The following is a 25,266-nucleotide window of genomic DNA, read 5'->3' as shown; positions in this document are numbered from 1 at the left end:
TGGATCTGTTTACTCTTTGCAGCAGCCTAAGGACACAGGCACAAGTCCTCTCCTCACTCCTCTGGGAGGAAGCGAGGCTCAGACGTCACAGCCTCGGAGTCTCGGCTTGGATCTGAACCAGGCCCATCCCTGCACTGTCCAATGTGGTAGTTATTAGCCACTTGGGACCATTTAAAGTTGAATTAAAATGAAAACTTCAGTTCCTCAGTTGTGTTAGCCACATTCCAAGAGCTCCTTGGCTAAGTGTGCCTAATTTATTTTGGCTAGTGAAGATTTACAGGGTATTTCCATTGCCAGAGAAAGTTCTACTGAACAGCACTCCACTACACTGAATTGTTTTCCTTTTATTCAAAGAAGCCAGCCTCAGTGGCGCAGGAGCCTTTCTTGGTAAGGACGCTGTGTAGGTTTTGTCCTCGGGTGGATTTCTGACTCTCAAAACCAGTCTTGCTTCCAGATTTGGAGGAGGCAGATCCTCCTGGAGCCCTATGTCCCCCAGAGGAGTAGCTCACACAACCTGGCTTCTGTAGAAAGGCCCCATTTTCCTACCTGATCCTGGTGCCCTCCCTTCAAACCAGGACCCATACCCTGGAAGAGGAGAACACAGAGAATTAAGTCATAAAATTCATTTTGTTTTCTTTCAAATAAGGATTCATTCCTGGCAAAAAGGGCCAAGTTGAATACAAGTTCCGCCAAGTAGAAGAAGCGTTTCCGAAGGCAGTCTTTTAAATGCAACTTTTAAAAGGAGCCTGCAAGTAAAAGGGGCAAGTGGCTTTGTGGACAGCCTTCAATAGCCTTAATCGCTAGGGAAGTTACAGGGGACGGGGGGCAAGGCCAGGGATAACTGCAAGAGATTTTATTTATGGGGGGGGGGGCGTGGGGAAGCTGCTTTTGAAAGAAAACAAAGACAACCAAACCAGCACCCAGATCTGAAAGATCTATGTAAACCAGCAGGAGAAAGTGATTTCCCTGGAGGGGTGCCCACAGCAAGTCCATCCTGGTCGGGAAGAGACCAAGCATGGCTGGCGTGTTCTGAAAATGCACCACTTGGAGAAGAAATGCCACCCGCCTGCCCTGGTTCCTGGGGCCGCCTGCCTGCCCAGCAGGAGCACAGGCCTGTGGGGAGGCAGAAGAGTGCGGCCAAGGGAGACGGAGGGCCGCGGTCCTAGCAGGGAGCTACCAGCCTCCGTTTCCGGATACACGCCCAGATCCACTCCGGGGAGACCTGCTGGGCCTCAGGGTTCTCGTCCCTGCTCCCCAGCACGTGCGTGGCCGAAGCCATGTCAAATTCCTGCACCAGGTCCCCATCGAATGCCACAAAGTAGCGTCTGAGACGGCTGAAGTCCGGCGTGGAGGGTGGCAGGTAGAGCCGCACCCCAGTGAAGATGTCCAGCAGCACCTGCAAACGCACAGGGGTCAGTGCGGTCAGCAGTGGGACCGATGGGCCTCCACAGAGACGAGCACAGGCCAGATACTAAGGGGACTTGAGACACAACAAGAGCCAGAGATGAAGCCTAGTGGTCAGGACACCAGCACGGAGAGTTTAGTGGAGAAAAGGAACAGGCACTGAAACCCATGTCCTCCAGCCACTCTAGAGGAAGCACCCCCCTCCCTCCCTGCCTAGAGGGAAAGGAGGAAGACAGGGTGGGTCCCTATGCGGGGACCTGGAGAAGGGGGAAGTACATGTGTCTGAGAACCATCCGGCAGGCGGGACTAGTGGCTCTTGGACTCCGGGATGCCGGCTGATCGAGCAGTCCACGGTGCCCAACTAGCTAGGCTGCGGGGTCAGGAGCCCTCCTCGGCCGTGAACGGATTCAAGGGCTTCGCGCAGGGAAAAGACAGGAACGGTTCTACACGTGTGCCGGGGACGGGGCTCGGGGCCTGACTTGCCAAACTTCGGTGCTTGCTTTGGCTAGCGGGGAGGACTGTGTGGCTCCGTCACACGGTACAGAGATCGGGTGTTTACTTCCCACGTCCCCCCTGGGCCAGCCTAATCACTGGCCTCAGTAGGTGCTCAATAGCTGTTGTCAAACCAACGACCGAGAAGGGGCTACAAAAGGCGAAGGGCTCTCTGGGGGACAATCACCAAGCCAGCGCCCTCTCCCCACTCCGCTCCTCGTGGGCTCAGTCTGCTCTGGCCCCGAGCACAGACAGCACAGACTCACACGGCCAGCCGCACTCCACCCAGACTGGGCTTCCTCCCCTTTCTTTAATGTAAATTGTGACTTGGGAGCGGCAGCCCGATGGGTCCCTGCAGCCTCTCAGCGAGGCCCGGCTGTTCTATCTCCTGCCTGTGGACACAGCTCTCCTTCCTCTCTGCTGGCTGGCCGGCCGCCTCTGCAAGGCAACGAGAGGGCACAGGGTGGAGCAGCGGTGCTGGCAGCCGCGGCGGGGTGGGGTGCGTGTCTGGCCATCAGTCCCCAGACATCGCTCGTCTCTCCGTGTTCCAGTGCAGGATCGGGAACGCACAGCCCTGGGCCAAGCCGGCCGCGGGTACCCCGCCATTTTTCCCCTCACCTTTGCTTGGCCCGGGGGCTCGTCGGGAGCCTTGCGCTTCTCTCCCACTCTCACGGGGGGAGGCTTCGCTGTGTGCTTGCTACCTGCGGGAGAGCTCGGGGTGAGAACTAGGCGGTGGGGAGGGGAGCGGACACGGACCCCGGAGGTCAGGGCAGCACGCAGAAGGGCCAGGCCCTGGCTCTCCTAGGAGCACGGCTGAAACGGGAGGGGAGCTCAGAGGGGGCTTATCCAAAGGTCAGGTGGGCTCTCCCGGGGTCCCGTCACTCAGGTTTACTGAGCAGATGGAGGGGGCCCAGGAGAATGGCTTCTGGCCCGCGGCTGGACACACAACAGGAACACGGTCAACGTCTGTCACGGCGGATGCAGAGAATCACATGATCTCAGAGCCGGAATGTCAGACCAGGTCCCTGTCCTTTGATGTCTGCCTTCATACCACACTCATCGCCGCAGCCCCTCCCTTCTTACCACCTCGGCTGTCGGGGCTGCTCCGCCTCCCTCCTGCCTTCTTGGCACTGGTGGAGGGCTGCTTCGGGGAGGCCCTGGAGGCAGGCCGCGAGGTAACCTCGTTCTCTCCGCTGCTGCCCCCAGTAGTGGAGCTCCCCTCGTCTCCGGCTGCCACAGTGAAGTCTGCCCTCTCCTTGGACAGCTGGTACAGTTCCTGAGGAGAGGCACGGAGAATATCAGGTGTGATCCTTCCCTTACCTTCCCAGCCACTGGCCTCTGAGGTGTGTCTTAGGTCCGTGTGGCTAAGGAACAAAGAGGGGAGACAGACAAATAAATGGCAGGGAAAAAAGCAGCTGGCTTTCTTGGTGTGTGTGTGTGTGTGTGTGTATGTTTTTAAGTTTATTTATTTAGAGAGGGAGGGAGGGACAAAGAGAATCCCAAGCAGGCTCCCCGCTGTTAGCACAGAGCCCAGTGCAGGATCCGATCCCACGAACCGAGAGATCACGACCTGAGCCAAAATCAAGAGTCGACCGCTCAACCGACTGAGCCACCTAGGTGCCCCTCAGTGCTTTTCTAAACTCCGTCCCTGTCTCTTAGGGAGTCGGTACAAATCACTGTTTTCTGTCCCCCGGTTCTTCTCAGCAGCACAGACCACAGCCTGGGGCCAGCCCCCGAGCAGGAAGCGGGAGAGCAGCACGGCATTCTCCCTCGGGGTGCTGCAGCTCCTGGCCCTGTGACAGGTGGTCTCCCTCCACTGCCCTCCTGGTCTCAGGGGAGAGAGAACATGTGAGCGGGCCAGACAGCTGGGGTGCCAGGCCAGGACAGCAGGGCAGAGGACACACATGCAGCGTAAGCAGGCACCTTGAGTTTGGGGAGGTCAGTGGCAGATTTCCAGTCCTTATCATCACGGATCCGGGTGCAACGAGGGAATCGGATGGAGATTCCGTCGGCCGTGTGAGCCTCAGATTTGGAGAACTCAGCCCCTGTGATCTCCCACACGGCAGCTTTCTGTCAGGGGTTAAGTCAGGTCACTCGCTGGTGAAGCAGGGAAGCCTCTCCCAACCAGCTAGAAGCAACACAGACCCGTTAAAACCAAAAAGCACTGGCTAACAGGCGCTGCTGACGCTATGTGACCTTAGGGAAGTTCTGGCTCTCCTCCGGGGTCTCAATTTCTCGGTCAGTGCACAGAAGGAACCGGGCCCGGTCACTTCGAGCAAACCCTCTGTGTCTAGGGGATGGTCAGTGTCATCCTCCCTCTATTGAGGATTCCTCAGAGCCGACTGGCCCATCACTTGGCTGCCCGGTCTAGACCCCCATCCTCAGGTGGGCTGTCCGTGAGGTTGAAACGGCATCTCTGTGGCCCTACGGAATCTGCAAGCTTGTTCTGTGGGCTGGAGGGCCTCGGGCCACTGGGCTGATACCTTTGGGTCTGGAACTATGAAGTCCGGGTAGTAGATCTTGTTGATTTTCAGCCAGCTGGGTATCTTGCTGGGATCCTGGAAGACAAAAGACGCTGTGCTGGGCTGTTCCCACGCCAAAACAAGAAGCAGATGCTACTCCCCTCCCCAGTCACAGGCTTGTGCAAGGAGATGACTGTTTACAAAAGGCTGACCCTCACCCCAGGGGATCCTCCCTGCCCAGAGAGAGTTTGGCCCAGGGAGCAGGCGGGCCGGTCTGCACAAGGTTGGCACTCAAAGACTCTGAAGGCCTAATGCTGCTCCCATGGCCAATCAGCAACTCTCTGTGGAGACAGATCAACGATCCCCGCAGTCCCCCAAGCACAGTCTCAGTGACGACGGCCAGTCCAGAGGCCCAGGCCAAACAGGTCCCTTCCTCACCTTACTGATCTTCACCATGTCCAGTTCCTTCTGCAGGCGGGCAAGCGTCGCATCATCATGGCCTCCCGAACACTTGGTGACCGTGCACCACTTTTGGCTGCCTGGGTCATAGCAGCCCATGAGGAAGATGGACATCATGCCACCTGAGGGGGGGCGGCGAGTTAAGTTGCGGATGGAGGGAGCCGTTGCTGTCAGCCCCACGTGCCCAGTGAGGGGCAGCCTGCTGGAGGGGAAAGCCCTGGGCCCAGGCATCAGAGCGCCGAGTGCCCCTCCTGGATCTACCTCCTCTACCTCTTACTAGCCACACAAGTTAAACCTTTATGAGTCCCAATTTCCTCTTTAGTCAATTAGGGACAATCATAGAGAATTTGTCAGATTCCGGTGAGTAAAGCAACTTGAACAGTGTCTGGCACATAGTAGATTCATTCCTCAGACCCCAACTTCCCCTCCAGTCAGGAGATTTTGAGATTTTTCTCTGAGTAGAAAGTGGCCAGGCCCCGAGGAAGTAGTTGATGGTGAGCTTCTTAATGCCAGGTAGCATAGGGTACTCTTGCCTGACCTCTCCCTGCCCAAGTCTATAGCTCTCACATAGATGTCCCCACCTGAGGTGACACGGGTCAGTCTGGGGCCCTTGATCCCAGAACCGTGGAAGTCATGATGGGCCGTGCTGGTAGATTAAGCCAGCAAAAAGGCCAGCCTACACCCTGAGTGGTGCCTGTCAAAGAAGTCCCATCCAGAGGCCTCCCTGACCTTTGCTCCCTTGCCCATAGAAGGCCCCAAGGACCACCAGGTCAGCTGTGTCAGCCATGGCCCCCTCATTCAAATAGTCTTTCTTGACTTTCAGCCAGTGCCGCTTTCCAGGCTCATATGTACCCTGAGAGGAAAAAGCAAGAAAGATTCAAACTAGAATGGAACCCGCAGAAGGGTGGGATTTACCTCTTCCTTTGACATTTCGGCTCTACCACAGTGCCCGGCCCACTCTGGCCAAGACCCCCCAGCTCGCGGCCCAGGAAACATACACAAACCCATCCTCTAGACACAGAACGGAGATGTGCGGACCCTGGAAAGGGCCCTGCTGCAGCCAGCCCCGGCCACCTCAGGCTGACACCGCCCTCTGCTGGCCGGGGCTGGAGAGACCGGGTGGGTGGGGGGGCCCGCAGGAGAGAGAAGGCCGAGGGTGTGAGTGGCTGAGTGGCTCACCTTCACGTCCTTCAGCACCAGCCCTTCCAACCCCTCTCGGATGACCCGGTTTATCATGTCGGCCAAGTCCGAAGCTTTCTGAAGGATAACAGAGAGATGCTGAGGTTGGCGTGAGAACAGACACTGCTGTGGCGGGGAGGTGGCCGCGGTTCCCTTTCGCACACTGGTGCGGGGCCCAGTGGAAACACCCCGACTTGAGTACGACAAACCAAGGTCTTGCAAAGCAGGGATTCTCCCAACCAGAAAGCTACTGCGGCTGTGAGACATGGGGAGCCCGTCGCAGAAGAGTGTTTCATGCCCTGTCCTCCCGGGGGTGACTAGTGGACGACATACACACGTCGGCAGCCCCCATAAGACAACTAAGACTCGTTCTCCCAGTCACATCTGACCAAGGGGCTGTGTGCCCTTTCAAACCACTAGGCGGCTGTCTGGGGTGTGGTCTTTGCTCACAGTGACTTGCTTCATTTCTGAGAACATGATCCGGTTGGGAATTTCAACCATGTTATCATGAAGAAACTTCCGCCGCTCACACAGAGGCCTAAGGGGGATGAGAGAGCTGAGGTCAGGGTCCTCCGACCCCCATCAGGAGTTCTGAGGAGAGAGGGATTCAGCGACGAACTGCTGCTTCGCGAGAGGGACTGCCATGGCTCAAAGCCTCTCTCGTGACCGAGCTGCGGCACAAAAGCCACTTGGCCCTCGCAGGTCCCGTTTCTGCTTCGTGGAGCACTGTGCGTGTAGCAAGTGTGCTACTTCTTAGCTCCCTCCTCCCCAGCTCTGGGTACAAAGAGGCACAGGCTCCAGCCCCTTTCCCCTCCCTCCTTCCCAAGGTGAGCGAGCCCTTGCCTCCCTACTCAGGAGCCAAAAAGAGCTCCCTCACCTGTCCATCAAGCTGATGTCATTGAAGTAGATACAATCAAAAACAAACAGGCAGACGTTAGCATCCTGGAAGGCAGCTTTCTGTAAAGAAAAATGAGATAGGAGATACATGAGGGACAAAAACAAGAGGGCAGAAAAAATGGGGAGTCCCAATCCACTTCTGGAGACCCTCTAAAGCACTGGACAGAAAAGTCTTGACATGCTCTGAAGCCCTGGGCCACAAGGGCACTTAGCACATGGTCCTAAATGGAAATCAACCCAATTCTAAGTTCCCTGTACTAGCTCCTTTTATGTAAAAAACAAAAAAAACACATCTAAACTCAGGGCTACATTCAGAAATAGTTCAGAAACAAAGAATAAGCCTAACCTTGAGTGAGTGACAGATTCCCCTCCATTCAGACCAACAGCACGCATACGTCCACGTCCACATGCGCACACATGCTCCTTCCCACATGTGTGGCCCTGAGCCAGTACCTTGTGCACCCCAAGAGTCCCAAAGGGCAACGGTTTGCCTGTCTTAGTGTCGATCAGGAGCACCTCAGAGTCCAAGATCATGCTGTGGCCCCCAGGGAAAGCCTGGGGGATATAGTCCTTAAAGTGGGCCACCTGGAGGCAAAAGGGTGACTTAGGTAAGGGACAGAGGAACGGGCAGCAGTGACCTACAGCCGAGCCAGAAAGCAAAACCCAGGCCCCAAAAGGAACGCAGAACATCAACACGGGGAGCCAAACTCATGTGCAAAACAGACCTAAGCCTTACCAGCCATTGAGACCAGACGAATGGGTATTTCGGACCCAGGAAGAGGTGGGCCTGGGTTGAGTCCCCTGAGCCATGGAGAGTTTGGAGGAAAAAGGAAGAAAAAGGGCGTGGAGTATGCGCAGGAGCAGGTGGGGGTGGACAAACATGAGAGGAGGGAGTGCGGCCAGGCAGACACTTGTGGGGAGAACAGGTCAGCTACAAAGAGGTGGATGGAAAGGAAGAAATGAACCCTCTTAGGAGCAGCGAGGAAACAGGAGGGTCTTCTCTGAGAGCTTGAAATCCACAACCATCTTCAAAATGAGTAAGAAAGGATGTTTGGAATTAGAGTTTTTCCTGATAGAGGTAGAAACCTAGTCTCTGATAGTTCCAGAGAGGGAGGAGTCCCACCCTTGCTAGCCCCTGCCAAGTGATGCCAGCAGTGAGGTCCAGAGAGCGTGACTGCGGCCTGATTCCTCCCCTGGGCCGGGCACGCAGGCCCTTGCTACCTATGGGGCTGGAAGCTGGGACAGGAGAGGCCTGTACACCTGTCCTGCTCTACTTCAATCCCCAATCCACTCTCCACAAACCCGAAGTACAGGAGAGACAAGGAACGAATGAAGCTTTGGAAAGGGCTCTACACTCCGAAAAGCCAGGCTCGAACTTCTTCCTGGGTAACAGAGGTGCCCACTGAGCAGCTGCTCCCTGGGAACAGTTCCTCGGCGGCTTTACTGGGTCCGACCACGCCAGTGAGCCTGCGCTCATCTCCCCAGGGAGGGCAGTGCTGAGCTCTCCTCTGGACATCTGAAATGAACAGCCCGAGGCTCAGGGCTCTAGCAGGAAGGCAAGGGGAGGGGAGCACGGGAGCCACCCAACAGGTCCCCTTCACCCCCGGAGCTCTGAAAAATGGAGTCTGAGCAAGGAGAGAACGGGTAGCAAGGACAGGAAGTCCATCTACTCACAAGCTCCTGGGGCCAGATGTTCCAGGTGCTTTCCCCTGAAGAGAGCCCCAAGGCTCACAGAGGCCCTGGTGCTGAGAAGGACTGAGGGGTGAGGTTCTTAACGCCCCTGACTGAAGGACAGGAGTCTGGGCTCCCAGATGTCCCCACTGGACTGTTTCCGTCAGCATGTAAGCCTCCAGGGGGCAAGAACCTTTGCCCATTTTTTTACTGCTGTACACCCACTACCTGGAACAGTGCTCAGCACAGACAAAACACTCGATAAATATTTACCAAACTCATGAACGACAGTTCCACAGCCTTTTGTACCCGACCTGTAATTTAGCTCTGAGAAGCACACGGGCATGGAAACGTAAGAGACAAGCACTGCAAGTCACTTGCAAGGTGAGCTCACTGTCTCAGTGTCACAGTGGGCAAGGGGAGTATCGCTGTCCCCTGGGGCTCTGCTGACTTACCCAAGTCTGGGCTCTTTGGCTGTCCCTACTGGGCAGCCCCTCGTTAATGAGACTCCAAAAACAAACACACGTTCATTCAACAGATATGAGAAAACCCCTGTTGGGTACCAGAGCTGAAATGACTATGGAACCCTGCCCCTGAGAGTCTTAGAGGCAGGAAGGTTAAGAAAGTCCCGGCAGAAAAGAAGGAACCTATACCTTGTGAGGCAGGACGGGCTTGAGGCTGCGGCTGAAGTAGCTGAAGTGGTCTCCGTTCTTATGCACCTGGACTCGCTCCCCGTCATACTTGATCTCAGAGAACATGCCATTAGGACACTTCTTCATCGCATGTTCGATGGACTTGCAGGCCTCGGCCTTGGGGTGAGGAAAGACAAGCCTGGAGACTTACAGGTGCTCTCCCACTGGGGGCTGCTCAGCAGGGACAGCCCCAGAGTCCAGGTCCCGGGGAGTGAGGACCGGAGGATGCCCTCAGGGCTGGCACGGAGCTTGCCTTTTGAAGACTACGAATGTGATTCATTTTAAAAGAGTAATAAACTTCCGCTGAAACAGCATTTCATTTTCTTCTCAATAATTTAAGATCTTGCAGGGTCTTGGCTTATTGTTAAACACACCGGTCAGCAAAGGAGGTACGCAGAGGTAAGATAAGGGATGCAGAACGTTGACAGGGGCTGGCAGGGTGGCAGCGGTCAGGGACAGCGGTCAGGACAAGTCACAGGAGTGCTTCCTCACATACCAGGGCCACCCTGCCTCACACGACACTGACTGACTGACTACCATTCTGGGGCTATTCACGGGTATAGATCAGACATAGCCCCGCCACACCCTCCATGTGCTATCTTACATGAGGGACGCTGTCTTAGCTTCATGGTTGAGAAAACAAGACGTTCAAAGAGGTTGAGTCCTTCCTTAAAGCTATATAGCTGGTCAATGGCAGGGCTGGTGTTTGCAGCTAGCCCCAACTCCAAAGCCTGTGGGGTTAAGCACTAAGCTATAGAACCCATGCCACTCTTCAAATAAGTGACAAGTTGTACAACAGACTCTGGACAGAACTCTTATAAAAGTCAGAAAGGCCACTACTGCCGGTGACAAGAGTCCTGTCCCCGGGATGGTGAGCTCACAAATTTGGAGCTGGCCATCCCACATTCCCGGGAGGGAGAGAACACTTCTGCGAAGGCGTTAGCAGCACACACGAGGCAGGTTCACAAAAGGCACTGCACCGGCTGGAGCAACCCAGGGACCGCATAGTAGGCCCGGCAGCATATGTGGAGGGGCCCGATGCACAGAAAAACCAATCCCAGAAAGGAAATCCCACATCTCGTGAAATGAACAGAGGCTCAAGATGATCTCGGTCACACCTGGTCTTCATTCCTTGAGCTGTGTTTTCCAGAAGAATATGAGGCCAAGCCACCCTGTCATAAGCAGCTCGGCTCTGCCACTAAGTCTCAGAGCTACTTTGGGGTAGGTCACAGAATCTCAGGAGTTACTTAATACATCCACCTGTTTTCAGGAAAGATGACCGACAAACCATTCTAAGTAGATGCTTCAGAAGATTTCATACATCATTTGTGTGAGGGAAAGAAAAAACTAAGAAGGGCCAAGTAACTCATTCAAGATTCTACAGCTTGCTGGCAGAGTCGGGCCTAGAATTCAGGTATTTCTGCTAGATCACGCCGCCTTCTCCGTTACCTCTAATTCCCCGCGGAAACATACCCCTCCGCAATTCCACTGTTCCCTCCCCAAACCCCTCCAGCATCATACCCTAGCAGATCTCACAAGCACGGGGAGTATCTGGAGCACGTGGGGCCGGAGCAGCATCCTTACCAGCATGGGCTGCACTGGCGTCATCAGTGAAGCCTGGACACTCAGAGCTCGTCTCCGGCCTGGCTCCTTCTCCACCTCCTGCTCATTGCGGAGGACTCGCTCCACCACGTCCTGCAGGTTGCGTGAGGCTTTGAAGGCTTCATAGGCATTGGGGTCAAGGGCATCTAACCTGCCAAGGCAGATGGGAGCAAGGAAACAAAACCCACCGTCTCTGACCTTACTGCTTTAGATAGCAGTCAGTTCTCAGAGAGAGAGCATCTCAATACAGAGGGGAAGCTGACGCTCTATTGTCTAAAGACTTTCACAGGAAAACGAGCTCTTGGAAAACTCAGCATTTTGAGATACTGGGCCTCCATGGGTGCTGCCATGGCAAAGAGGGGGCCGGGGCGGACAAGGAACTCATATTCTATTTTTTGAACATGCTCCATACTTTCCATTTTAACAACTGCGTGAGAAGGGGATCCTTACATCTTACGTGAGAAGACGGAGGCTGAGCTAGGTCTAGTGATGGGTCCCACACGAAGGAATAAGGCAGAATGAGGATTTAAATCTAGATCAGGACTCCAAGGCCCTGACCCCAGCTGGCAACAAAGGAAGCTGGCAGTTCAGGCCATCAGAGGGGCTGGGACTTACACGTGTTTTGCACCTGAGTTCATCTTCAGGTCATGTTTGATCAATCTGATGATGCACTTAAGGTCGTTGGCTGTACACCTAGGGGTGAGGCACATTCAGCTTGCTCTCTGCAGAGCTGTGGACCCCCAAAGCCTCCTCTCCTGGCGATCGCATCTCCCCACGCCCAGCCCCACGAGGCAGCTCCCCCGACCTGGACGCGATGTCCTGCAGGGCCTGCTGTTGCTCATCCTCCTTGGTGAGCTTGGAGAGGCGAAGGAGGAACGCATCTACCTCTTGGATGGTGAGGAGGCTCTTGGCAGCTGGAGGGAAAGACTTGCTCTGCTCAAAGAAGACTCTGATCGTCTCTGACACGTCACCCTGTCTCCAAAAACCAAAATGGCTCTGCTGCAACCCCAGAGTGGCCGAGCGTATCTCCCAACCCCCCAGCACTAAAGGTGAGTCAGGGATTTCAATCATCACTCCTATTCCCAGCTCGCACATATTGGGCTCACTTCTTGGAGACTCTATCCCACCCACAGTTCCTGGAAAGGGCACCTCTACCCGCCTTAGGATCTGGCCATCTGCCTTGGCTGAGAAGTGACGCAAGGAAGGACTAATCCAGGACGCAGCCAATTGGGTTCCTGGTAGAATTTGGACCAAGAAACAAATATGGTCATCAGGTAAGGGCAGCGCTCGGTTAGAAACTTTCTATGCTGCCAAAGCTGGAGTTGTGAACAAACAAAAGCTGAATGTTATACCAAGTTACGGTGAAAAAAAAAACAAGAAAAAGGAGGGCCCAGAATGAGAACCCAAGGAGAGCCAGTGGGAAGTCTCAAACCCCGTCGCTGAGATCTAGGCCTCTCATGGGGTCGCAGTCCAATTTCCGTCCTCAACCTTGTGACACTAACGGCTGTGGCCTCTAGTAAAGGAAGCTCTCTCGAAAAGGAAGCTTGCTCAAATGGGTTTCAGTTTCCTAAAACAGTATATGCCCCAACCAGAAAAAAGAGGTTGCAGGTGCCTAGCTTGGCAGAGCCCCACCTGGAACGCCGCCCACCCTCCCCTTCCCCTGACCTGCTCTAGGTCTCGTGCCATATCATCTGGGTTGCAGTTAAAAATGCGGCTGAAAAGCTTCACAATCTGCTTATCGTTCAAGTTGTAAACACTCTTAATAACACCTGGCAGCAGCAGCTTCACTGTTAGGTACACGTCACCGTGGAAACCATCTGGAGGCAGAAGAATAGAACCCTTCTTGAGAAATGGGAGCTTAAACAAACACATACATAAACTCAAGGAACTGAAAGAGATGTCTACATCGCTGTCTGTGCTGCCACAATACCCCGTGTACTTCATCACAGAGGTAGAGGCTACCGCATCTGGTGGCTCGTGGCTTACGCATCTACCTCCCCGGATGAACTCCCACAGGGCGGAGCCACTGTTTTGCTTTAGTGTCCCCAGTGATGAGCACATTCAGATGCTCAATGATCATTTGTTAGATGAATCGTTCACAAAAACCTTATCCAACATGCAGGATAGTGAACTTTCCTCTTGGTCAAATGCAATAGGTCCTTCCGGCCTTCTGGGGATAAAATAAGGGCAGCAGAAGAGTGACGCCACTGTGCCCCAAGAACAACTGGCTGTGCTCCCTGTGGAGCCTGTAAGAAGTAAAAATGGGGGTGCCTGGGGGGGGCTCAGCTGGTTGAGCATCCGACTTCAGCTCAGGTCATGATCTCATAGCTTGTGAGTTCAAGCCCTGCACTGGGCTCTGTGCTGACAGGTTGGAGCCTGGAGCCTGCTTCACATTCTGTGTCTCCCTCTCTCTCTGCCCCTCCCTGCTCACGATCTCTCTCTCTCTCTCTGTCAAAAATAAACATTAAAAAAAAGAAGAAGTAAAAATGCAGGGCTCATTCTTCAAAATTATTAAGAATTTCAAGTGGCATCTGGCTGGCTCAGTGGGTAGAGCATGCAACTCTTGATCTTAGGGTTGTGAGTTTGAGCCCATGTTGGGTGTAGAGGTTACTTAAAAATGAAAAATCTAAAGAAAAAAAAGAGAATTTCAAGATGGTATTAACAGAAGATTACATCAAAGCAAGCTCCCCCTCTCCCCCCGTGAAACCGTATAGTTCACATGCCCACGAAACCAGTCACGGCTCTGAGCTCTTCAAAGGAAATGCCCATCCAGGATGTTCTAAGCCCCACCTCCTGCTGAACCTTTCCGAAGGAAGTCCTGTATGATCTGGGTCTTCGTGTTGTAGCTAGGATTTTCAGCCACCATGGCACACAACTTCCGAAACTCACGCAGCAGACAATCCTTGTGCTTGGGGTCACATCTGCTTGAGGACAGGCTTGCCTTAGGGGTAGGGCTTGAGCGGGCTTCCCCAGAGTTGTTGGGCTTGGCTGTTGGAGGGAGAAACATGAGGGAGGATTCACTGGCCTTGCTGAGAAAGAAGAAAGGGAAAGTGACAAGCCATCTGCTGGAGCTTCACTTAATCCCCCAAAATAGCCCTGTGGGGGGGATACCATTATTCCCACCTTACAGGTAAAGAACAGGCGTCACAGCTATTAATGGGAAAGAAACACTGGCCTCACACCCATGCAGGTGCCCAGCTGACGCGCATGTGTTTATATGAGTGCCGCACAGAATAGGTCACCTTTGTGCCGAGAGCAGATCTCCGCAATGGTAAAGCTGACCCCAGAGAAGCAGGGAGAGCAGGAGAAGAAACCAAGTGACATATTAGTCAGTGGGAAATCATCACTACCGCAGACTGTTGGGGCTGGAAGACGCCTTAAAGATTACCCAGTTCAATCTCCTCATACTGATGAGGAACCCAAGACCAGGGAGAAGGCGTTTCCAGCCTTTCGCCACTCCCACCCGCCCATCACCACTTCTTTATTCTTGCCAAAATAACAGGTATTTGGCTAAATGAGCAAGACTTTCCTCCAGACATCCCCAAATGGTCCTCTCTTACTTCCTTGTGGCTATTTACAAAGCAAATTCTGTTCTGCAAGCTTGCAGCAGATCCATTAGCTAGCAGACTGCTGATGTAAGCTTCCTCTTGTCTGGGGTTTGTAAATTATGAACCCATCCCCATCTCTGACCCGGAGTCTAAAGAGGATTATAGGGGACAAAATCTCCAAAGTGTCGACGTTCAGCAGGATGCGAGAATTTAGAACACCCCATTCCTCTCAGTTCCTCCCAAATTTCCCTCCCTAGGACCAGGGCCCTTCCAGAAACATGCTGTCCTTATTGCTACCTGAACTCTTCTGTACTTCCGTCTCTGGCCTACCACCACACAAAAACCAAACCTCAGAGTTTTAAAACAATAAAACCCCCACAGAATCAGGCACTGTTTTTGCAATCTTTTCTCCATTAGTGCTCATGAGAATACCGGGTGGTAAACGAGGCAGGTGTTACAGTTCCCACTTCACAGATGAGGCCACAGAAGCTCCGAGGTAGAGCGACGTGCTCCCCTGAGCGAGCTGTCAGATGCTGGGACTTCTGACTTGAAGCCTACGCTTCTTTCACTCACAAAAAGCCACCTCCGCACACAACTTCTAAGGCCATGTGTTTGGCTTTACTTTCTTTACCTGAGTCACAGAAATGTCTCCAAATGATAGAGGCAGCAGGGTGCAGGGAAAAGAGCACAGGCGTTGGAGTTAAACAGACTTTAGCGTAAATACTAATTCCATAATGAACGCTGGATGTCAGCTTTCTCTTTCATAAGACAGGCCTCGTAAAAGTACTTCGTAAGGTTAACTGAAGGAACAAACCAAATTACATGGGCAAGAGTCCCTACCTAGCCCAGTGCTACCTGTTACACAGGACACACATGCCACCTCCCTTCTTCCATACTTTCAGCTCCGGTTTGGGCAAGATTAGGGATGCAAGTTCTCAAACTTCATTCAGTACCAAAAAACAAGGAAGCTTTAGGGCAGGGTATAATCATCTCCATCCGACCCAGGTGACTACTTCAAGGGCAAAAAGTCCTGCCAACACAAAACCTCTTTAGGCTGCCACAGAGATTCACATACACAAAGAAATGCTTGCTATACAACTGGAATGCTGAAAATTAGCCATTACCTGCCTCTGCTCAGAGGAAAGCGAATTCTGAAGGAGGCCAGATAGATAGCACAGAACTTCCACTCTTAGCCAGAATCCCAAATAGGATTCCAAACTAAAAGAACCATAATGGCTAAAGCAGCCCTAATCTCTCACCTGCAAAACCAGAAAATTTCCGAGGATTGGTATTGGTGACAAATGAGGCACCTTTCACTGGAGACGTCACCTGGCCAGTGGCTGTCAGCTTAGCCTGGACAACAGCTTTCTTCTTTGGTGTGCTTGTTGCCTTGGAAGACAAATCTGTAGGACCCCAAAAGAAGGGAAAATATGTTTCAGTGAAAACTCCCTGAGAAAAGCTTCCAAAGAACCTCACAACTGCTCTTACAGCCTTACTTGGTAAGTTACTACCATGGCATTACAAAGGTTGGCTGTGGACTGATCTGGTTTTGTTTCAAGTTTATTTATTTATTTTGAGAGAAACAGAGGGAGGGAGGAGCAGAGAGAGAGGGAGAGGGAGAGAATCCCAAGCAGGCTCCGTGCCAACGTGGAACTCGAACTCACAAACCATGAGATCATGACCTCAGCTGAACTCAAGAGTCAGACACTGAACGGACTGAGCCACCCAGATGTCTCTGGACTGATCTTTTTGAGTGAAGCTAGTGGGTAACAGAGTACTGGGGGCAGGGGAAGAAGGAGCAGGTTCTGGCGACAAAAGACCCCATTACTCTGCCTCTGTTAGTAACTTATATTTTCATCAACACTCTCTACTTCTTATCCCATATATAATAATCTCCAGATTTGGGGAAAATCAGATCACATCTTCACAGATAAAACTTGGGGACTCAGCTCCATGGAATTAGCCCCCTGATTTATAGATGAACAGGAAAGTAAAATGAAGATGGAAAACAGAGCAGGTCAGGTTGGCACAGGCAGGAAAAGCCCAGCTGCTGAGTTTTTTGAGCTGTGTGACAGTCTGACTCTACCTTGTATTTCTCTTCCTCTGAAGGAGATTAGTTAAGAAGTGACAAAGGCTAAGGCCAATGGCCAAGGCAGGACAGGATGGGGAACTTGAGAAAGGAGTATATGTGAAGAAGCTTTCTCTCTTGGAAGTCTTCTCTCTTCTCCAAGAACAATGATAGATGCCCACTTTTTTTTTGTTTGTTTTTTATCTTTTTGCCCATTTGTAGAGCCACTGCTATAGTTCTCCTTCGGTGACCAGAACTATACTTAATTGAAGACAGGATTACTTTAAAAATGAACACATGAAGAGTGCCTGGGTGGCTCGGTCAGTTAAGTGTCTGACTCTTGATTTTGGTCATGATCTCATGATTTGTGGGTTTGAGCTCCACATGGGGCTCTGCACGGACAGCGCTGAACCTGCTTGGGATTCTCTCTCTCCCTCTCTCTCTGCCCCTCCCCTTCTTGTATGCTATGTCTCTCTCTCTCAAAATAAATAAAGTTAAAAAAAAAAAGGTCAAAATGAGCACAGGAAGGTCATAAAGGACTAAATGGATTTGGAAATACCAGTGTAAGATTTCTAAAATATGCACACATGTGAATATGTACGTGTGCATATAGATGTATCTGTGTATGTATATGCAGGTGTTTTTGCATATGAACATACATTTTCTAGTTCTGTCTGCTAAAAGAGCTTAAAAGCAAAGATACCTCATGGTAACAAGGATATAGAGCATCTAGATTTTGTTCTTTAAAGACATTCCCCACTAACAGAACCAGGACTCTTCAGAGAAATGGCAGATTCCAGGGTTATGGTAGGATACACATGAGGTAAGCCTAAGAAGGGCACCTGAGTGGGTTAGTCTGGTGGAGCACATGATTTCTTGGTTTTTTTTTTTTTTTTTTGAGAGAGAGGCAGAGAGCAGAGAGAGAATCCCCAGCAAGCTCCACACTGTCAGCAGAGCCAGATGTCAGGCTCGATCTCATGAACTGCGCAATCATGACCTGAGTCAAAATCAAGAGTCGGACACTCAACAGACTGAACCACCCAGGCACCCCAGAGCATGTGACTCTTGATCTTGGGGTTGTAAGTTCAAGCCCCACACTGCGTGTAGAGATTACTTTAAAATCTCAAAAGTAAGAGTCGCCTGGTGGCTCAGTCAGTTGAGCGTCCGACTTCAGCTCAGGTCATGATCTCACAGCTCCTTAGTTCAAGCCCCGCGTCAGGCTCTGTGCTGATAGCTCGGAATCTGCAGCCTGCTTCAGATTCTGTTCCTCTCTCTCTGCTCCAACCCACTCGCATTCTGTCTCTGTCTCTCTCAAAAATAAATAAACATCCAAAAAAAAATTAAATAAAACCTTAAAAATAGTAAGGAAATAAAATAAAAAACTAAAGTAAGCCTAAGAGCATTATGCCAGAAAATTAAGGAAGTACTTTAAAATATTTTATTTTGTTAATATAATTTATTGTCAAATTGGCTAACATACAGTATGTAAAGTGTGCTCTTGTAAAATATTTTTAAAAACAGGCACCTGGGTGGCTCAGTCGGTTGAGCATCCAACTCTTTTTTTTAACTTTTTTTTACATTTATTTATTTTTTGAGAGACCGAGAGAGACAAAGCACAAGTTGGGGAGGGGCAGAGAGAGAAGGAGACACAGATTCCGAAGCAGGCTCCAGGCTCCGAGCTGTCACCACAGAGCCCGACACAGGGCTCGGACTCACAAACCGTGAGATCATGACCTGAGCCAAAGTCGTACGCTCAACCGACTGAGCCACCCAGGCGCCCTGCATCCAGCTCTTGATTTGGGCTCAGGTCATGATCCCAGCATCATGGCATCGAGCCCTACATTGGGCTCTGTGCTGAGCGTGGAACCTGCCTGAGATTCTCGCTCTCCTTCTGCCCCTCCCCCCCACACGTGTGCATTCTGTCTCTCAAAATAAAAATAAGTTTTTTTTTTTAATTTTTTTTTTTCAACGTTTTTATTTATTTTTGGGACAGAGAGAGACAGAGCATGAACGGGGGAGGGGCAGAGAGAGAGGGAGACACAGAATCGGAAACAGGCTCCAGGCTCTGAGCCATCAGCCCAGAGCCTGACGCGGGGCTCGAACTCACGGACCGCGAGATCGTGACCTGGCTGAAGTCGGACGCTTAACCGACTGCGCCACCCAGGCGCCCCAAAAATAAGTTTTTTAAAAAACATTTTAAAAAATGATGAGGCAAAACTGAGAACAAACTGAGGGTTGATGGGGGGTGGGAGGGAGGGGAGGGTGGGTGATGGGTATTGAGGAGGGCACCTTTTGGGATGAGCACTGGGTGTTGTATGGAAACCAATTTGACAATAAATTTCATATATTAAAAAATAAATAAATAAATAAATAAATAAATAAATAAATAAAAAATGATGAGGCATCTAGGACACAGAAACCCCCTCAAAGGGGTTTCCCAAGTGGCCAACTATGGGATAAATACCAAATTAATAAAATACAATAAAATTACAAGCCACCAGGAAAAAGTAACCTGTGAGTCCATAGGATAAGAAGTTGAAAGATAAGAGGGTGTGATGGTAGGTACTCTAGTCTTTAAGAATATCAACGGCATTTAAAAAAAAAAAAAAGACTACTGAAATGTTCCACATTAAGGAGGACAAAGAGACAACAAAATGCAATACTGGATCCTAGAGTGGGATTCTGTACCAGAGACAAAAGCTATAAAAGATACTGTTTGAGGGGCGCCTGGGTGGCTCAGTCAGTTAAGCGTCCGACTTCAGCTCAGGTCACAATCTCGCGGTCCGTGAGTTTGAGCCCCGCGTCGGGCTCTGGGCTGATGGCTCAGAGCCTGGAACCTGCTTCCGATTCTGTGTCTCCCTCTCTCTCTGCCCCTCCCCCGTTCATGCTCTGTCTCTCTCTGTCTCAAAAATAAGTATTTAAAAAAAAAAGATACTGTTTGACCAACTGACACAACTGAACACAGATGGTGGATGAAAGTATTATATAAGGCATTGATTTACTGGAGCTGATAACTGTTACGGTCACATAAGAGAATATTCCTATTCTTAAGATATACACACTGAAGTACTTCAAGGCCAAGGCCATAACGTATGCAACCTACTCTAAAATGGGTCAGGAAGAAAACTGCGCACGTGGATAGAGAGAGTAACAGCACAGGAACACAAATGATAATGCAAAGACAACGAAATGGTAACAACAGGTATGTCTGGGGAAAGGGAATAAGAGCTTTCTTTTTTTCTTTTTTTATCCTCACAACTCTTCTGTGAGTTTGGAAATGTTTTCAAAAAGTTAAAAAAAAAAAACAAACACAACAAAAAAGAAGGCGGCAGGCAGGGAGGAAAAAAAAAATGGGGTCCTACTCTCCCCCTCCTCTCTCTCAGCACCAGTTCCCCACCCACCTGCAATGTGCTGGCTTATCTGTTCCTTCTCATTATCTTCCAGCTCTTCCCAGCCTTCCAGCTCGGTGAGGTCCTCAATTTTTTTTGTGGTGGCCCGGGCCCGCTCCAGTTTCTCGAACATGCATTTAATGTGATACCACTCTTTCATATCGCCCCCGGACTCTGAGAAGGGGTTGGGCACCACTTTGCCGATCCGGCATACGCCCTTCACGATCTTTTCCTTGCACTTTTTGCAGCCGGCCGTGCCACGCTTGGCGTAGTCCACACAGAACCGTTGCTCGGCCATCTCACAGGGGCCACTGCAGAGTCCCACATGCGACCCTGGCAAGAAAACAAGGTGGGTGGCACGTGGTCTTAGACCGCCTTTCTGGGATGACAGAACGGCCTTTCTTCTCTGGAGGAGGCCGTGCCCATGAAACAGCTCTGTTTCTGACCAATGGCCGAACTGTCTTCTGTCAGGCCAGCGATGTTGTTCTCCGAAGAGGCAGAGTTCTTTTCGCCCAAGTGCGCGGAGGGTTGGGAGGAAGAGGATCTTGAAAGTCAAAGTCATACAGCTGCATGAAAAAGAGGCAGGAAAAGTGACATATAAACCAGAAGCTAGGCTTCCACTGTCCCCAGAGGCCAGAGTCCTAACACAGTCCATGCTGACTAACTAAACATTTCCCAAAGTATTAAAGATTTATTGCCTACAGGATGAAGACAAGTTCAAAACAGGAAAATTCAGTTTGCAAAAGGGTGTTCAAGTATCTAATGCACACATGTACATCTAGTAAATCATAATCAAGGGGATCAAATCCAAATAACATAAAAGCTTTTCTCAGGCCATCAGCAACATCCGATACTCGTAATGGATGATGACTGGTAAGTATTACAAGCTATCCTGAAGTTTCTTTTTAATCACCAAGAAGAACTGCATTAGGTTTGTGAAGTTTTTAATGTGAAGCATAACATATATGCCATCCTCTGAAAATAATTCACTATATAGATTTGTGATGTAATCAGATGACCTACTTTGAGAGGCCATTAAGTGGAGAGCCTAGAACCAGACTGCTTGGGTTCATATCCCAGCTCATTAGCTGCGTGACCTTGGTAGGTCACTTAACGTCTCCCTTCCTCAATGTCCTCAACTGTAAATATGGAAAACGATAGTACCTAACTTGTCATTCTAAGAGGAAGGCCCAAAGAACAGAGCTGGGCACACAGCACAGGTTCAATACCCATTGGAAGCACTTATTCTTTAAGGAGAGGCTCCCTCTGTGCAACCAGCCTGCTCATAATTTATAGCACCTCGAATCAGGGAATGTTGAAGCAACTGGACGGCAAGAATCAAAGGAACTGATAGATCAACCCGCATGGAAACAAGGGATTATGTCTACCTGGTATCCCACCATTTTATATTCATATTTTCTAAAGTATCTTCATTGTTCTCATTTTAAATATCCTGGAAATTCTTTCCAGCCCGCACATGCTTTGCAAAAGGGAAATAACGTTAGCTGTTTACAATGACAGGCAGGCTTTACTTCCTGTAGTGCAACATGAAGCAGAGGAAGGCAGGTGGATCGGGATCAGGGATGGGAGTGCGACTGGGACTGTTCAGTTGAGTGACTATATTATTTTTGAGAAAACCCTTAACTCCTTGGTGTCTCAGTTTCTGTTCTTTCCAAAGTAGGGACAACAATACCTACTCCACAGGATGAGTGGGAAAATTTAAAGGAGTCCATGGATGGGCTGGGGGAAGGGGCTCTGAACTCCCTGAAAACGTACACAAAGTGCGCAGATTCATCAAGGGGCATTCTCTGGGAGAGGAGGTCTGCAGAGGTGAGTTATGTGGGCAAGGCAGGCCCATCGGGGGAGCCCAGGCCGAATTAGGTTTCCACGCGGTCCTCAGAAGGATGTTTGGGAGGCGCGCCCCCTCGCTCCGCACGGAGCCGACCGGAGAGCGCGGCGCAGCACCCCACCCTCCGCGGAGCCCGAGGCCCAGGGCGAGCTGGGCCACGAGGAGGCACCACGCTGCTCGGAGCAAGCCCGTGTGCTCGCAGCCCCCAACGGCCGCCGCGCAGCGTTTCCTCCAACGTGGTGGAGAATGAAACGGCTGGGGCCCGAACGCAGCCCGGGCCGGGAAGCGAGCGCGCTGAAGCCGCTCTTCCCGGGGGGCCTTCCCCGACGCCTTCGCGGGGGTGGGCTGAGCGACTGGCCGGTGCGAACGCCCGGGGACGGCCGCAGAGGAAGCGGGGAAGCGAGTTCCTCGGTTCGGACCGGCCAGGGGCGCGAGGACACGGCCCGGGGCTGGGGAAGGGGACGTGGCCGGCAGAGAAAACCTCCCGACACGCACGGACCGGCACGGACGCACACGGGCCTCGGCGCGGCCAGCGTGGTTCCGCGGGGGCCCCGGGGAACCCTCCCGCGCGCGGAACCGTGGGGGTCCCCGGGAACGACGGGACAACCCCCGTGGGCTCCCCGGGGGCCGCCACGTCACGGAGGGTGTGCCCCGGGGCTCGGCGGGCGGGCGGGGGAGGAGCCGAGGGGGCTGGCTCCCGGGCCGCGCCGAGCCCCGGGTCCCCGGCCCCCCCGGGCCGCCTCCCTCCCCGCTGCCCGGCCCCGCCGCGCCCGCCGCTCACCTACCTTCCCCGCTCCAGCGCACACCGCAGGCCTCGCACCGGGCGCCCACAGGCCGCGCGCCGCCACGACGGTTGTAGAGCCTGTCTCTTTAAATCCGGGTCCTTGAGCCCGCGCAGTGCGCAGGCGCAGAGGTCCGGGCCCAAGGTGCTTTACGCGTCCCCGCCCCCCCCCCCCCCCCCCCCCGCCACGTGGGCGGTGGTCAGGTTCCGCCGAGTGCGGCTTTGGGCACGGTGTTGGGGTTTGGCGGTGGTTCCCCGCCTGCGGTGGAGGTCAGGAAAAGTGGAGGTGCCGGGGGCGGGGGGGGGGGGCATGGTGGTAGCTGGGGTCGCACCCTGGCCTGACCTTCAGAGGACCCCCCCCCCCCGCCCCGATGCGTTCATAATGTTAGAGATGCTCCAGTCCTTAAATCGAATGGTTGAGAAACTGTTTTGTAATGAGCTTGGGGAAGGCAAAGGAATGCGTCATTCAACCTCTTTTTTTTCAATTTATTTTTCTATATTCCCTGTGTCTTGTGTCCTGCACAATGCCTAGCACGTTGTATTCAATAAATAGTATTGAGTTGAAAAGCACTAGATACGTGGACACACATTAAGGTGTAAAGGAGTGTTGGGGAGAGTAATCCCTTGTGTTGCTTAAACCTCAGGTCAACTTTTTGAGGGATTAGGATGGCTAGTTTTACAAAAGAGCAGCAGGCTCAGAGAACCTAAGCGAACTTGTTCAGGGTCTAGGAACAGCAAACAATCGGGCATTATTAGGCAAACTAAAATCAGATTCTGGAGGGAATTCTGTGCTCTGTGCAAAAGAGCTTGACTTTTACTGTGTAGGGGATGGGCAACCATAAAGGGCCTTAGGGAATAGTAACTACTTTTGAGGCTGGGTCAGGGAGAGACTGAGGCAAGGGAAGAAATGAAAGGTTCTTGGTGCTTGCTGAGGCAGCACATAGACTAAAATGGGAACATACAGAGAAGATTAGCATGGCCCCTGCACAAGGATGACACACAAATTCATGAAGAGTTCCATATTATTAAAGAAAGACAATTTTTTCTTTTTTTTCCCCTTTTTTCTTTTTCTTTTATGTATATGATGGTGGATGCTACCCAAACTTACTGGGTAAGTTTTGTAAGTTTCACATTCATTTCATAATATATAGGTCAAACCATTATGCTGTGTACACCTTAAACTTCTGTAGTAATGTATGTGAATTACATCTCAATAAAGCTGGGAAAAAAACCAAAACATTTCTGGTAGTGACCCATGTGAGAAAGTGGCCTGAACATGCTCAGTTAGTTGGGATGGAGAGGAACGGGCATCTTTTGAAAAATAAATATTCGGATTTTACTTTTTATTAAAAAAATTTTTTTTTGAAGATTCTACTTTTACATAATCTCTACATCTGACGTGGGGCTGGAGCTCACAACCCTGAGATCCAGAGTTGCATGCTTTACTGGCTGAGCCAGCCAGACGCCCCTAAAATAAATACTTGGATTGGATAAATAAATACTTGGATACAATGCTCATTTACCTAAAGATGAAATGAGAATGACTTGAGTGAGCAGGAGATAATGGTGCCATCAACTGAGATACAAAATGAACAGGGAGAAGTAGGTATTTGGCGTAAAAGGATGAGTTTTGTTTGGACATATTTGATTGGTTGAGGACAACCACAATCCCACTGTTTGGAGTGGGGCAGTCTTTAGTGTGCTGCAGAATGAGCGTGGTTTTGGGGTTTGGAAGGTCACTGGAGGCTCAAATTTTTATTTTTTTTTCAACGTTTATTTATTTTTGGGACAGAGAGAGACAGAGCATGAACGGGGGAGGGGCAGAGAGAGAGGGAGACACAGAATCGGAAACAGGCTCCAGGCTCTGAGCCATCAGCCCAGAGCCTGACGCGGGGCTCGAACTCCCGGACCGCGAGATCGTGACCTGGCTGAAGTCGGACGCTTAACCGACTGCACCACCCAGGCGCCCCTGGAGGCTCAAATTTTAACGGGCAGTTGAGGAATCCTGATTTCTGTCACTGCATTTACTACATTGTTTTGAGAATCCCCTGGACTATACCTTTTTCCCAGGCCCTGTGCTGTTGGCTGCTGTCACTGCTAGCCACATGTGGCTATCAGGCTCTTGAAGCATGGCCAGTCCAAATTGAGACGTGCTGTAAGCGTAAAATACACACTGATTTCAAAGATGTGTTGCCAAACAAGAAAGGACTGTAAGGTATCTCATCAACTATCTATTTGATTCCATGTTAAAGTAATCTTTTGGATAAGTTGGGTTAGTTAAATAAAAATATATTAAAATTAATCTCAACTGTTTCACTCTTTTGAAAATGTGACTAGAAAATGTAAAACTGCATACTCCACTCACTTGATACTTCTGTTGGACAGCACTGCCCTGGACTTCAGTGTTTGTGGAGGGTGACATCTGTGCCTTATGTGTCTTTTTATCGTCACTGTGGAGAATAGTACTGTGGAGAATAGCATATAGTAGGCACTCAGCAAATATTCATAAGTACATTAATGAAACCCATGAGTGAATGCAAGGACTTGAAACTCTGACATTGATCAGCTCCCTCAGAAGAATGTTTTATTACATTGTATCTTTGGCAATGTTTGATGTAAATGTGCAAAAAGACTCAGGCTCTTAATGTTTGTTTTGCTTGAATACAGCTCCAAGGAACCCCTAATCTCTTTGATTCACCCTCCATTCCCCTGTCCCCCAGTATAAAACAGAACTAGGTGTGAAAGCTGGCAGTTGCATTTCGTTAGACAAGTG

The 25,266-nt window shown here is 51.2% G+C and overlaps 1 protein-coding gene, 1 long non-coding RNA gene and 1 other non-coding gene across 7 annotated transcripts; 2 read left to right on the top strand and 1 right to left on the bottom strand.

Annotated features, from left to right (window-relative positions):
* Nucleotides 1-608: 608 nt before the first annotated feature.
* Nucleotides 609-22,624, bottom strand: LIG3 (DNA ligase 3). Of its 5 annotated transcripts, none has more exons than XM_086686630.1 (20): nucleotides 22,498-22,624; nucleotides 19,876-20,429; nucleotides 15,666-15,809; nucleotides 13,649-13,846; nucleotides 12,524-12,675; nucleotides 11,664-11,830; nucleotides 11,474-11,551; nucleotides 10,841-11,009; nucleotides 9,218-9,373; nucleotides 7,347-7,478; nucleotides 6,874-6,953; nucleotides 6,447-6,534; nucleotides 5,997-6,074; nucleotides 5,547-5,670; nucleotides 4,797-4,939; nucleotides 4,380-4,454; nucleotides 3,820-3,966; nucleotides 2,980-3,172; nucleotides 2,515-2,597; nucleotides 609-1,396 (listed from the first exon to the last, which is right to left on the bottom strand). In XM_086686630.1, exons 2-20 carry the CDS (start codon nucleotides 20,423-20,425, stop codon nucleotides 1,163-1,165), a joined length of 2,991 nt encoding a protein of 996 aa, XP_086542756.1. In that variant the 5' UTR covers nucleotides 20,426-20,429; nucleotides 22,498-22,624; the 3' UTR covers nucleotides 609-1,162. The 5 variants fall into 5 exon arrangements, with proteins under 5 accessions (XP_086542756.1, XP_086542754.1, XP_025772571.1 ...); XM_086686628.1 differs by having other exon boundaries at nucleotides 22,494-22,592; XM_025916786.2 differs by lacking the exon at nucleotides 22,498-22,624 and adding an exon at nucleotides 21,640-21,808.
* On the top strand, nucleotides 22,602-24,795 carry LOC147574198 (uncharacterized). Its single transcript, XR_015244001.1, has 2 exons — nucleotides 22,602-23,604; nucleotides 24,564-24,795. It is a non-coding gene; the product is annotated as an uncharacterized LOC147574198 (long non-coding RNA).
* LOC112855741 (U6 spliceosomal RNA) lies at nucleotides 23,415-23,520 on the top strand. The gene has a single exon (XR_003223045.1). It is a non-coding gene; the product is annotated as a U6 spliceosomal RNA (small nuclear RNA).
* Nucleotides 24,796-25,266: the final 471 nt, after the last annotated feature.

Source organism: Puma concolor, chromosome E1 (genome assembly GCF_028749965.1).
Source record: "Puma concolor isolate L17-30 chromosome E1, mPumCon1.1.hap2, whole genome shotgun sequence".
In the NCBI taxonomy this organism is placed as follows: domain Eukaryota; kingdom Metazoa; phylum Chordata; class Mammalia; order Carnivora; family Felidae; genus Puma; species Puma concolor.
Note: the sequence above shows the minus strand (reverse complement) of the source record. Positions and strands in the feature narration are given on the sequence as shown.

Excerpts from the sequence above, each read along its gene's own strand:
- LIG3 (XM_025916786.2), bottom strand. The coding sequence starts at position 21,668 with ATGCCCCTTGATGAATCTGCGCACTTTGT. Across the intron at positions 5,671-5,996 it reads TGGTGCTGAAGGACGTGAAG|GGTACATATGAGCCTGGAAA; the intron begins GTGAGCCACTCA and ends TTTTCCTCTCAG. Across the intron at positions 4,455-4,796 it reads ACATGGTGAAGATCAGTAAG|GATCCCAGCAAGATACCCAG; the intron begins GTGAGGAAGGGA and ends TTTGTCTTCCAG.